Source organism: Tasmannia lanceolata, unplaced genomic scaffold (assembly GCF_043159265.1).
Source record: "Tasmannia lanceolata isolate RefF3 unplaced genomic scaffold, GAP_Taslan_0.1 ptg000024l, whole genome shotgun sequence".
Classification (NCBI taxonomy): domain Eukaryota; kingdom Viridiplantae; phylum Streptophyta; class Magnoliopsida; order Canellales; family Winteraceae; genus Tasmannia; species Tasmannia lanceolata.
Window position 1 is genome coordinate 9,094,393 of NW_027518701.1, and position 14,768 is coordinate 9,109,160.

General features: G+C 40.2%; 1 protein-coding gene across 1 annotated transcript in view; it reads right to left on the reverse strand.

The window, feature by feature from the left end:
• Nucleotides 1-14,768, reverse strand: part of LOC143856995 (acyl-CoA hydrolase 2-like) — a 76,854-nt gene that overhangs the window by 25,969 nt on the left and 36,117 nt on the right. The window contains exons 8-9 of the mRNA XM_077367272.1: nt 11,757-11,843; nt 8,474-8,586 (exon numbers count right to left, since the gene is read on the reverse strand). Coding sequence (XP_077223387.1) covers nt 8,474-8,586; nt 11,757-11,843 — 200 coding nt within the window. The remainder of the gene's footprint in view (nt 1-8,473; nt 8,587-11,756; nt 11,844-14,768) is intronic.

Below are 14,768 nucleotides of genomic sequence, written 5' to 3' on the forward strand. Positions count from 1 at the left end.
ATCCCTTTCATTCTATTTTGAATCCCCTTCTCCCCCACTCCATCCTAATCTTTATTCCCTCTCTATATCCGTTGTGTTATATGGTGTTTGTGTTGATCTCAAAGGTGCATGCCAAGTGTTTGTTGAAATGTCTAAGAGAGATGTCATACCTATGGCCTCAACTTGAGGGGGAATGTTGAAGGCCTCATGTAGTTACAAGGATGGAGTGTTGCCTTGTCGTTGTTATGTTGTTGTCTTGTTGTCGTCTCAGGGTTGATGTAGTCCCGCCCTCTTCGTTGGTGTGTTGTTGGTGACTCAAGTTGATGTCATTTCATCATTCCTTGTTGATAGTCTTGTTGGTGGTTGTTCAACATCGAGTTCCCTGTCGGTGGTTGTTCTTCCTCTTCTGTCTTGTTGTCTTCTCTAGTTGATGTTGTTCTCCATTCTTTATTGGTAGTCTTTTGGTTAGTTTGTTGGTGGACAGGGGTTGTTTGAATGGTTGTGGTTGGTTGTTGATTTATTGCTTGTGGTTGGTTGGGTTGGTTGTGGTTGTGGTTAGTTTGTTGGTTGGGTTGATCATGGTTGAGATCATTGTTGTTCTTTGTTGGTTAGTTCTTCACATTGTTGGTTGGTTCCGTTCATGCTTGGTGTTGTTCGTGGACTCGCTTTTTGAGTCATGTTGTTGATGCTTCCACATAATGAGTATAGTTTCTTGGCGTAGTTTTATGCCTTTTGTCATTGTTGTAGTTTGCGTTGCAATCCACCTTATTGGTGCTTCTACACGCGTAATTTTATGCCTTTTTTTGTGATTGTAGTGGTTTGCGTAGCAATCCACATTGTTGTTGGTGGCTATATGCCCGGTCATTAGTGTTGCTTTCAGCCTCGTTGTTGGTGGTGGCAATATGCCCGGTCATTTGCGTTGCATTCGGCCTTGTTGTTGTCAGTGGCTATATGCCTTATCATTAGCTTTGCTTTCGGCCTTGTCGTTACTGGTGGCTATATTTCGGGTCATTGGCGTTGATTTCGGCCTTGTTATCTGACGATGTGATGTTTTGCCATCGTTGGTTGGTTGTTGTGCGTCACTTTGTTGTGCCCCTATTGGTTGGTGGTTGATCCTTGTGGTTGTTGGCTGATTTTATATTTCCTTATGGGTTGCGGCTCTTCTTCTATTAGCGATGTGATGTTCACCTGATCTCTGCTCGTGGTGCATCGTCGGTGGTCATGTTGCATCGTCCTTGCTCGTGTGCGCACCTTTGGTGCTTATTTTGCTCGATGGATCGCTGCTATTTCCCTGTCAAGGTGTCTCCGTTCGATCATTCGTGGTCTGCAGATTTATTAGTCGAATTCTCATTCAGGGGAGGCCCTGCTGTGATCGCCTTCGCCGTAGTGCTACTTCAGGAGGGTTGTTCTTTTCTAATGTGCGTTGACCTCGCTGTTGTATTCTTGTGGCCATTGCTATTTTTTGTTATGTTTTTCATTATTTATTCACCACATCATCTTGAGAGGAGTGTTGTACCAAGCTGGGCCGTGTGTATGGGATGATTATCTTTTTTTGTTGTATGGGTTTTACAGTTGTTTGGATGGGTATTGTAGTTTTATTTGTACCAAGTTAGAGTTCCATAGTATATACACTATAGATTGAGGGGGGGAGTGTTGAAGAGTATGTATGGGTAATTTAGTCATTATTTGTAGTATGAGGGGTATTGTAGTCTTTGTACACATGTTGCCCTAGTTGAGCCTATATATACATCATTTACATGGGAGGACTCCTTAGTGGAGAATCTCACCATCTTCTCCCTCGCTATTCTTCTTCTCCTCTTTCCTTATCCACTTCTAACAATCACCATACTTGATTAACCGGGTTAAGGTTTAAAAACCAAATCTAATAACTTCCCAAAGGTTTTGAGATACATTACTTGCATCACAAAACTGCATGAATTTAATGTGTGGTGAAAGTACATGATGAAAAATATGTGAAAAATGCACTAAAATTCCTGACTTTGTGGTTCAATCGCAGCTTTCTTCTTTCTATTCTCCAATGGAGCTTGGGATACAACAAACAAGGTACCAAAGCTAAAGGTTCTTATTAGGGTCTTGAAGAAGTGGAGAAAAAAGCCCTAGTAGGGTTTCAGTTGTGGAGCCGCCACCCCCCTATTTTGTGCCCAGTGGAGCTTGGGAATTAAAAATGCACTTAAATTCCAGACTTCGTAGTTCAGTCTCAGCTTACTTCTTTCTCTTCTCCAATGGAACTTGGGATACGGCCAACATGGTACCAAACATGGTTTCAAATTTCGGTTTCAGAATGCGTTTCGGTCCTCACCGAAACTGAAATTTTGGCTGAAATTTCAAAATTTCGGCCGAAATCCAACGGAATCTAATCAACGACTATTTTTTCTCGTATTGAATTTCAACAAAACGACCCTAATTGGGTTTCGGTTGCGGAGCCGTCACCCCTACTGTATCCCCCCCCCCCCCAATATTTCACTCTCTTTGCCGAACGACCCTAAACTCCAAATCCTAACAAGTCGCACCACCCTACCCCTCACTACAAGCCCTAGCCGCACCCATCTTCCCATCCCAATCCTTCGGATAACCCTTTTTGGGTTATTCGATCCTAGTTTTTTGGTATTTTTCAACATCCGTTTTACCATTCCCACCAACCCTTGGTTGTTCGGGTTGCACACTCCACCTTCTTCATTTTTCGAGCTTGGTTCAACTTCGCTTCTTCATTCGGGACCTTCATCGTTGTTGTGCACTTAAGATGTGAGTCACACTTGGTTGTTTTCTCTTCATGGTATTTCGCCATTGACGTGTGTCCCAATGGGGCTTGAGTTGCTGTTTACTTCGCTCGCACAAGTTATGTGGCTTGTGTCTGGATAGTTTCTTATGGCTCTTGTATGATATGTCAGTAGTTATGCTTGCCGTTGGTGTGGTTTGGTTTGATTCCTTGTTGGTGGTTCTTGTCGTTGGTTGGTTTCCTAAATCCTTTGTTGTTTGTGTTTTCATGGCTATTGCTTCTGGTTCTACTCTGATGGAGCTTCCTATGGTCCTGTTGAGCCAATTGATACTTGGTTATTTCCCATGCTGAATATAAGGAATTTTTGAGGTCCAAGGAGAAAGGCATACATCCTACATCCACTCTCACCAAGGAAGGTAGCACCCCATCCTGTTTTCTCAATAGTTCTGGCTCTTGGCTCATTGACTCTGAAGCCTCCAACCATATGAATGGTCAATCTAGTTTACTTCATTTTAGTCATATTCTTCGTCCGGTAATTTTGTTATATTGGCTGATGGGACTACCTTTTCGGTTTCTAGGGTTGGGGTCGCCTCTCCTAATTCTGGCCAATCCCTTTCCTCTCTTTCTTATGTTCCGTGTTTTCCGTTTAATTTGCTCTCTTTTAGTCAACTCACTAAAAAAAATCTTCATTGTTCTATCACTTTCTTTCCTTGTTGTACGTTTTTGGATCTACAATCTGGGAGGAAGATTGGTTCGGGTCATGAAGTGGACAGGCTATATTATTTTGATCAGAAGGTTACTGCTACAGCTTTACGGAGTTCTATTGACTGGCATCAATGGCATTGACATTTGGGCCACCCTCCTGTGGAAAAGCTACAGCATTCTTCGCTTGTTTATAGTCCAATAAGTCAATTTCAGTGTGAGTCTTGTCAGTTTATTAAACATCGCATCTCTTTTTATTCTAGAGTTGTTAGTCGTGTAAAAGAGTCCTAGTTAGTCCATTCAGAAATATGGGGTCCATGTTGGACTACATCTTTGTTTGGCTTTAAATATTTCGTTGTCTTTGTTGATGACTTTTCGAGAATGGCATGGCTATTCTTAATAAAAGATTGTTCTAAGGTATTTAGAGCATTTTGTTTTTTTATTCTGAAATTTCTAATCAATATAATTGATCAATTAAATGTTTGCGTGGCGATAATTATCGTGAACACTTCTCTACATCTAATGGCTTTCAACAATTCTTAGAAAATTGTGGTATTATTCATCAATCCTTGTGCCTACACTTCTCGGCAGAATGGGGTTGCCGAGAAAAAACTTAGGTATCTTCTGGATATTGCATGAACCACTTTGTTACAGATGCAGGTCTCGAAGCCTTATTGGGCTGATGTTGTCCTCACTACACGTTTCTTAGCAAATCGTCTTCCATCTTCTGCTTAGAATCATCCGACCCCTTTCTCTATTTTGCACCCATCTGGCTAGCCATTTCCTCTTCTTCTTCGAGTTTTTGCTTGTGTTTGCTTTGTACATAATCTATCTCCTGTCTGGATAAGCTTGATCCCCATGCAGAGAAGTGCATATTCCTTAGCTACTCCAGGACCCAAATGGGCTACCTCTGTTACAGTCCTAAGTTGTCGATGTGTCTGTCGATGTCACCTTTTTTTAGGATACCACATATTTCGCGGACTCTCCTAACATGTCTACTGGTGATCCTCCACTTCCTCTTCCTTTACCATCCTCGGCTTTGTCTTATTCACCTTCTCCAGTGCAGGTTTACTCCTGTGGTACTCGACTAATTGTTCTCCCTACTTGTGTGGACCGCCCTTCATGCGACCCACGTCCTTCTCAGCCTAACAGATCTGACTCCAACCCTCAAGTACATGTTCCCTCTGTTATAGTTGATGATGCACAAGTTTTTTCTCGCACACGTTCTCATTCTGTTGTACATTTGATTTCTAATGTTGTTTCTTATTCTCGTCTTTTGCCTGTTTACCGTTCTATTCTATCTATCATGTCCTCTGTTTCTCTTCCTCATTCTATTGCAGAAGCATTAGCTCATCCAGGTTGGCAAGCCGCAATGGATTCTGAGATGGGTGCACTTCACTGTAATGATACTTGGCAGTTGGTCCCTCTTTGTTGTCGTTAGGTATTTTCCGTGAAATACTTACCATATGGGACAGTTGAAAGATTGAAAGCACAGTTGGTTGCCAAAGAGTACATACAGACCTTTTGCATTGATTACACATAAACCTCTTCAGTTTCCAAAATTCCTTCCACTTGTATTCTGATTTATATGGCAGTGAGCATGGGCTGGACGCTTTATCAATTGGATATAAAAAATGCCTTTCCACATAATAACCTATAGGAAGAAGTCTTTATGGAGCAACCTCCAGGGTATGTTGCACAGGGGGAGATGAAGCATGCAATATGCCGTCTGCGTAAAGCTTTTATGACCTTAAACAATCTCCTCAAGCTTAGCAAGCCAGTTATGCAATTTGGCATGGAACAATGTGTTGTTGACCATCCTGATTTTAGCTCTCAGTTTGACGAAGGATACATCGAGCCCTCCCTAGATCTCGCAATGGGAAGAGCCTCGTGCACTGGGCCGCCCTTTTGACGAAGGATACACCATCCTAATCATTTATGTGGATGACATTATTATTACTTGGAGTAATAGATAAGGCATACAAGGACTGAATGATTTTCTTGAGAAGGAATTTTACACAAAAGATCTTGGTCACGTTAGGTATTTTCTAGGAGTGGAGGTAGCCTATTCACGTGGTGGATTGTCTCTGTCACAAAGAAAATGTGCAATAGATATATTGGAAGAAACAGTACTCTTGAGAGTGAGACCTGCTAAAGTACCCATGGATCCTAATATCAAACTCTATCATGATCAAGAGGATTTACTAGAGGATCAAGGAAGATACAGAAGACTAAATGGAAAATTGATTTATCTCACTTTGACCCGTCCAGATATCTCATTTGCAGTCGGCGTGGTGAGTCACTTCATGAGCTCACCATCTCATTGCATAGCAGTTACCCAGATTGTAAGATACCTGAAGAAAGCTCTTGGTAAAGGAAAAGGCATAATCACATGAGATTACAGGACTGTACTGATGCAGATTGGGCTGGGTCACCTGTGTATAGGAGGTCTACTACAGGGGTACTGCACATACGTGGGAGGCAACTTAGTTTCATGGACAAGTAAAACGCAAGATGTGGTAGCCAGGTCAAGGGCTGAAGCGGAGTATTGACCATAGCCCATACGTGTGGTGAAATGATCTGATTGAGATCTTTTTTTGTCAAAGAGATTGGCTTGCATTCCTCATCTCCAGCATCACTATATTGGGATAATAAGGCAACGGTTTATATTGGTTGAAATCCAGTCTTCCATGAGAAGACGAAGCACATTGAGGTGGATTGCCACTTCATTCATGAGAAGATTGAAAAAGCGGAAATACGTAATGTTTTCACTAGATTGGGCAATCAGCCAGCTGACATGTTTACTAAACCACTAGACATAGCGAAGTTAAATGATATGCGTGCCAAGCTGAGGATGTATGACATATAAACTCTAGCTTGAGGAGGAGTGTTAGACGAAGCGGTGTAATTACATACCCAATTATTTTAGACATTGAACACAAACCCTAGTTACATATATATAATACATGTTATGAGAGGGAGAGTCATTCTACTCTCTCTTCTCTTCTTCTCCTTTCTCTCCTTTCTTCTTTCTTCTTTCTCTTCTCTAATGGAGCTTAGGATACGGAAAACATGAACTTGTAAGTTGGAGGATCCCTCGTTTTCAGTTGATTGCTAAGTGATGTTAACTGGCCATCTATAAGACCAAAGTACACTTGTATTAAATGGATTGACGCCTAAGCATGAAGAGGAAGCTTTGCTTGAACAAAAAAGTAGAAGTTACTTGCCCCCACTATTCCTTCCAGAAGTTACGTATGTATGGATGTGGGTGTGAGTACATTTTGTACAACAAAAAACTATTAAACGATGTGGCAATGGATAAGAAGATTGTTTGTACACCAATATGCCTCACAGTTACTCATCCAAACATATTACATGTAGGGAACCTGAGTAGCCAGTTTATGGATGCATTTAGCAATTCTCATCTGGTAGCCATTGTGAAACAACCAGTTACTCCAAAAGCTTAAGCTGTTGGAGAAGGTGTTATTATACACCAATATGCCTCACAGTTACTCATCCAAACATATTACATGTAGTGAACCTGAGTAGCCAGTTTATGGATGCATTTAGCAATCATCTGGTAGCCATTGTGAAACAACCAGTTACTCCAAAAGCTTGAGCTGTTGGAGAAGGTGTTATTAAATCCTTTATATTTTACCAGCCATTTATAGAATTTTAAGGTAGACATCTTCACCGATTAAATCACTCAAGTGATAGATGAAGAAGAGACTATCAGCATTTAATTGGGAATCTTATTTATTTGACTATTACATATTCAGACCTTATGCTGGGAAGTCAATTCATGCATAAACCATAAAAACATCATTATGAGGATGTTATTTGCATTCTAACGTAATAGAAAGGATCACCGAGTAAAGGTATACTGTATCAGAGTCATGATCGCTTGGATGTTAGCAGATACTGTGATGCTGATTGGGTTGGCTTGTCTGAGGCTAGACGGTCTATCAGCAGGTATGGTATGTTGGTAGTAATTTGGTGACATAGAAGAGTACGAAGCAATCTGTTGTTTTGCCCGTTCTTTAGCTGAAATTGAATATTGATCAATGGTTCGTGCTACATCTGAGCTTATGGAAAATATATTGTCATGCCGTCATACATATTTTATCTAATCCAGTTTTTCATCAGAGGATTAAGCACATAGTGTTGGAATGTCACTCTGTCCATGAGAAAGTGTCTTCTCATACTATCTCCATTCTAGTTGTTTGGTCTGCCTCTCACTTGGCTAATATACTTGTGAAAGGCTACAGTCCGGGTTCATCTTCGTGATGTTATTGACAAGCTGGACATGCAGGTAGAAGAATAAAGGCTGGATGGGACCCATCTTTTGCATTGTTGAAAGGTGAAATGGGGTTTATTAATTTTTATTGTGGTTTTTAGTGTAGATGCGTAGTTATGTACTTTAATCCTTTCCATGTGATAAAGTTGCCTATGTTTGTGACTTATGTCAATGAACCTTATTTATCTCTTATTTTTTGCGCAAAAATAAAAAAGAGAAGTCCATGGGTGGGGGTTTTCTCCAACCACTCAAACACCTCCCTTCCTCATCTCTTATTCCTTTGTCTACTCATTATCTCTTTGTCTCTTCTTCTCTTCCGGTTTCTTATTTTTTCTCCTGTAGTTTTTCAACCTTGATTTACTAATCTAGAAGAGAGGAAATACCACATCCACAATCCACAATAATCTAAATAACATCTGACCAATGAATGTGTTTTACTTTTTAGAGATTTCTAATTTGAACTGTGATAGAAAGAACTTGTAAATGTCAAACCTTTCAGCAAACACTTTTCTATAGAAGATATCAAACAGAAAAACAAGAAAGAAATCCCATTCTTGACATACATGGTTTTCCCGTCTCATAAAAAAAAAAAGAAAAACAAGAAAGAAAAGACAGAAAACTTTTTTATTAAAGAAAAAGGAGCACACAGTAGGCCACTAAAGTGATTAAAATTTAAACCATTTAAAGCCTATAATTAATATTTCTAAACATGTTACTAAATCTAGTGAGAAAATGATTGAATGGATAGAATGCATTACCTGAAAAGAAGCAAGCAAAGTGAACATGACATTTCCTTGTTGTGTTGCATCAACTCGTCGGGTAGCAAAGCTATTCCCATCACGTGCACGATGAACCTGATATATAATCGGTACTGCAAAAATATATTGATGAATCAAGGAAGAACATAAAAGCTTGTATCAAGCGTCAAAATGCTATGTGAAAATAGAAAAAAAATGGACCTGATATGTCACTCCATTCAAATAAAAAAAGATGCATTACATTAAGTTAGAAAGATCCACACAATCAAGAAGCTATATGAAATCTTATAATGAAAACTTCAAACACTAAAATCATGGATGAATGGAATAGAGGCATCACGATCGTCTTTGAAAAAATTTTAATGTTCCAACTCAAAATTAAACCTCACATAGACGGCTTATAGGCACCATTACTGGGGTGTATATACGTCGTATGGAGATGCTTTTTTAAACAAGTATACATAACACATTTTACATATATAAGTAGAGAGGATATTACCATTATACCCCTTAGTTTATGTACTATATAAAAGGCACATTATTGTCATTGACTAAAGTGACTATTATAAATACAATGGGAGAAAAGTTGTTGGAGAGTCAAAGCAGTGATTTCCCTTTTGTTTGTGGTTTCCTTTGTGCTAAGTGTCTCCAAACCACCACCAGCCACCAACGACAGATGAAGCCGGCGACGCCATCGATTCTACTAGTCCAGCGATATAGTTCCCAGAATGATGGACATATAGAAGAAACAAGGCGCAGGCGCAGGCAGAGCACGGGCAACCACTTGACCTAAACTTACATGGATCAATGAGCAATATCGATCCTTTACTACTACTCGGATCATATATCCATTAACATATCATCCCAATGATTCAAATCAATTTACTATGATCTACCCCTTCGATGGTAGTGTGCAAAATCACTTCCAAAACCATTCATCAATCCGTTTCCGGATCAAATATAGAACGGTTAAATTGATAGAAAATTGATCCGAAATTTTCAACAATAAAATCAATTATCAATCTGGATCAATCACCATAATCCAAAGGTGGCTCCGGTACCAATTGTTAACCTAGAATTACACATAGTAGTTAGTGGAAGCGTACCTCGGCCACGGCGATTAGATCATGAAGCTAAAAATTCTGGCAATCGGTCCTAGTGAATGTATCGATCTACCCCGTGCGCACCACAAACATTGAAAGGAGTTCGTCTAATCTGATGAAGGCCTTATGACTTGATTGAGGGAATCACAGGCTCTCTTCCTTCTCAGACCAGGAACCCCTTTGGATGGAATTCTTTATCTCTTAATATCTCTTTCTCGTCCCATCAAGAAGAGAGAGATATTTATAGAATCTAATTTGATTAGAACTAGGAGTTCTAATGACACCACACCACTAATTAGATATTATTAATTTATCCTGAAGATAGTATGGGATTTATCATCTAAAATTGCCTTTTAAAATAAATCACTAAGTGGGACTCTTCAAGAAGAGTTTGGAGTCCAACTCAATGTGTGGGTCCCAATGTGGGCCACACAATTAACGCCGACGGGGGCAGCAAAGGACAACAAAGAGGTAAAGTGGACTGCAGTATAGAAGAAAAGACATCAAGAAAACATTGGGACAGAAACTATAGACAGCAGTGTGAGAAGAAGATGAGTAGAAGGAAAAGAATGGCAGACAAGGTTGCAACCAGCAGAGTTGGAGGTCGTGGGGTGTAAGAGAGAACGGAGGTGGTTGTCGGCCGCCGTATTGTACAGGGATGAAGGGTGATGTCAAGGGGAAATGATAAATTGTGGTGGGGGAGTAGCGGACAATACATGAGGGGGCTGGGACATCAAGGAACAAGACATGGGAGAAAGAAAAAGGAAGAGGAGAAAGGAGGAGAGAAAGGAGAGGGAGAGAGAGAGAGATGGCTGCTGCCTTGTGGCTGCCTTTTTTATTTTGGGGTGGCGGGGGTGTTGCTTTGATCCAATTGGCTATAAGCATCTCTTAAGTGACTTACCTTAAGTGACATTTGTTAAGTGGCTTAAGTGGGCCATGGCACGGTTAATGGGTAAAAAAAGGTGATAAGTCAAGGTAAGATGTGGGTCCTATCTGATGTGGCAGCTCCAACATCTAGGATAACAACATACCAAAAAAGAAACCAGCCAAAACTAGAAAAAAGGGCGGCCCAGTGCACGAGGCTCCCGCCATTCTGGGGTTTGGGGAGGGCTAGATGTGCACAGCGTTACCCCTGCTTAGCAGAGAGGCTGTTTCCGTGACTCGAACCAGTGACCACCAGGTCACAATGGAGCAACCTTACCGTTGCGCCAAGGCAAAAATAGAAAGTGGTCAGAAAATAGAAATTGGTCCAAAAAATAAACTATCCAAAAATGGAAACTCTCAGCGCTGAATCACATTAGAAGTGGAAGGCGATTACTTGGTGCAGAAAAGCTAATGAGAAACATTGTCCGGTGGATTCCCCCACCTCAAAATTTTATAAAGTTGAATTTCAATATCTTAATATAGGTAACCCAGAAAATGTTGGTATCAGTCACTTCACTTGCTTAGAGATGATTCTATTGACACGGGGGCATTAGTATGGATGGTTCTAGTGAGGTAAAAATTAGAGGGTTATTGAAAAGATTACAAATTAACTTTGGATCAAGAAGGTAGGCACGTTTAGTGGAAGAGGACTTTGTGAGTGCTATTAATTTGTCAGGATGGAGCACCAATGGGCAGTTGGCTTGTCTGCAACAAGGACACTTGTTCGTATTGTAAGCCCAATGGTTCAACCTTTGGCAATTTTCCTAGTCATATTTTGATGATTCTGTCGAAATCCCCATCTCTTTTACTCCAATACTCCATCATGCTAACAACGTGGTTAATGAGCTTGCCCGAACTTGGACCAACATAGACTCACTTGTTTCTAATGATGTTCGCAATGTTTTCTTGCGAGTAGGTTCAAATGAAAAATTAATCTTGTTTTTTATTAGTGAAAATTTGAGATGTCAATGACTTTGATACCAAAGAAGGTAAGATCCACAATGCACAACTCTGAATCAGAGAAGGAAAGATCCTCAAGTCAATAAGAGATAAAGGAAGAGTAAAAACATTAGATCATGCTCTAGACCCTGTTATTGTTCAAAGATCCCGATCCCTACTTGGGCATACAATGGTAAAAGAAGATTGTGAAGAGAAGAGAAAAGCAGCGAAGTGGAGAAAAGAGAACTCATGTGACTTAGCTCTCAACCCAACGATCTATCATATTTAAAATATTTCACTTAAAGTAATGTCCTTACAGCTAAGATCCCCAGCTCGAAGAAAACAACCGTGCAAACTATGCACAAGCTTAAAGCAATCCACAGTCTTACAAGCTGCGGCCAAAGCCTGCAAACAATAATGGAGACGAAATAAAGCTCGTGTCATATGAGTTCCCAAATATGTTTTCTTCAAATATGGAAACTCCAATCACTTAAACAAAGAAGTAAAAAATTCTCTTATAATTAGCACAAAAGGAAAGTAAGCATGTGAATACATTACTGCAAATTATAACTAAAATAGGATGTGGGATACAAATCTGTGTAGCAGAGAAAGAAAATGAAATCATTAAGATAAGCATGAATTATGTGACATCATGTAGGTACAAAGAATAAGCATCATAGAAACTATCGCTATTTAGCCATGCTAATCTCTATTTGTTTGACATCTAAATATCATCTCAACACACACTAGTTAAAATTCCCAAACAAACATTTGGCGCTACAGGAAATCATAGGCCTTATGCAAGAGAATGAGTTCCCTGATTCTATAAGAATCCACAGACATCTGGATAAATTGGCAATTTAAAATGAGTGCCAGCAAATAGTAGCCAGCATAATGATATGTTCAAACACTCATGTTTCTTCTTCATTTTTTATAAAAACAAAATTAAGGTAAAAATCCTAAAAACAACAAAGCTCCCTAAAAACAAATATTAGATCTTCAAATGGATGTTAGTCTTCAATCACAAATATCACCAGCATTTTTAAAAAATCACAATTTTTTGCGATTTTTTGTAAAACGACAATCCAAAAATTTACCTGAGATTTTGAAAATTCGTTCAGATTCTTCATATTTTATTTTCGATAATGATATTGGCAATACGATGTTTTAATAAATGCACAAACTCAGCGTCTCCTTCCTTTTTTAATTTGCTTAACCATAGACAGCTTTTTAGATAATAAGACATGTTGAACGTACTAAGGGTATTATGGTCATAGTATGTTAATTATTATTATTAATATATCGAATGGGGGGAGAGAATGCTTTGAACGTATTCTAGACTCTCACGCCAATCTCTCTCTCTCTCTCTCTCTCTCTCTCTCTCTCTCTCTCTCTCTCTCTCTCTCTCTCTCTCTCTCTTTTTGCACCATGTAGTTATCTAACATGGTATCAAAGCTTCAAGGTTGAAGATCGGACCACCCATCCTTGAAGAAACCTAAAACCTAGAACTTCTAAAACTAACCCTGAAGACGCGACGAGACGAGACGAACACAATCCCTTCTCTTTCAACTCTAATCGTAAACACAACCCTAAAACCTATTCCTAACCCACTTGCACCCCCTATTCACACCCAAAACCTAACCCTAATCCACTCACGTCCCCTTCCCTCCACCCTAAACTCTAACTCTTCCTTGTTTCTTCCCTTCACATCCTTCAAACCTAACCCTATCTTTTCAAATCAGTCCCTAATTCTTCGTTCTTCTCAAATCAGTCCATAAATCCTACTCTCTTCATAGTTTAAACTTGTTTCTTCTCCATATTTTATTCTCTTGTTGGTTCTGGGAAGTTTGTTGGTGATTCTACTCTCTTTCTTCTATGTGTTGGGGTTTTTTTTTTGTCTCTTTATTTGTCCCGGAACATTGTCTTTGTGCCTGCGACCGTGATTTGTTAACAGATTTAGTTGTATGTTGGTGTTGGTGATTGTGGTGTTGGTGTGGATGTTTACTGTTGGCGACTTTATTGGTGATTCCCTGTGGTAGACTTATTGGTGCTTGTTGGTTGCTGGTTAGAGTGATCGGTTGTGCCTCATCGCTTGGTTGTTAGTGATGCTCGGTGGTTGTTGTCGGTGGTGGATTGGTTGACGATTGTTGATAGTCGTGTTGGTTCCTTGTGAATGTTGGGTTGTTATGATTATCGTTCGTGATTGCTGATGATTGTGGATTTATTGTAGATTGTTGGTGGTGTTGGTTGGTTGTTGGCTGCTGAGTGTGGATGATTATTGGTGTTTGTTGGATTATTGACTCTTGTGTTCCTATTGTTATCTGTGGACGAATTGTTGGTGGTTGTTTACTTGGTCCTCGTTAATTATTGGTTATTTGGATTGTCGTAATTGGTGGTTATTATGGCTTCGAAAGATTCCTCATCACAGCCTAAGGTTTTTGAAGCCACTCTTCCCTCTTCGTTCCATTCATCTAGTGCTTTTGGTCGATTTGGCCATGGCCGTGATAGTTGTGGTCGTAGTCGTGGCCGTGATGGTGGTGTTGGACATGGCCGTGGACGTGGGCCCCGTTTTTGCACTCATTGTCGTATGGCTGGACATACCGCTGATAATTGCTATGATTTACACCCTGAACTTCATCCATACAGAACTGCGAATGCTTCTGCTGCTTCTGATGGTATTTCTTCTGATGCTCCATCTGTGACGCCTGATACTCTGGTTGTCCCTCGTGTTGAATATGAGGAAGTTCTCTGTACCCGAGACAAAGGAAAGCAGCCCACTGCCACGTTTGCGCATCAAGGTAGCCCCTCATGTTTTCTCTCTGGTAGTTCTTCTGGTCCATGGCTCATTGATTCAGGTGCTTCACACCATATGACTGGTAACCCTAACATTCTCTCTTCTTTCCACTCTATTCCGTCTATGGGTCCTCGTACTGTTACCTTGGCTGATGGGACTACATCCCCTATTTCAGGCATGGGTGTAGTCTCCATCTCGACGGGTCTTCACTTGTCTTCTGTTCTATATGTTCCGTCTTTTCCTGTTAATTTATTATCTGTTCGTCAATTAACGCAGTTTCTTAACTGTTCTGTTTCCTTCTTTTCTTCTCATTGTGTTTTTCAAGACATGAAGACTGGGACGAGGATTGGCTTGGGCCGTGAGATTGATGGCCTTTACTACCTTGATCAGGATAGTGCTGGTGTTGCTCTTCGTACTTCGGCGGATGCCTATCAGTGGCATTGTCGTTTGGGCCATCCACCAGTGGATATGCTTAGAAAGTCTTCGTTTGTTTCAACTCCAATTCCATCTTTTCATTGCGAGTCCTGTCAGTTGG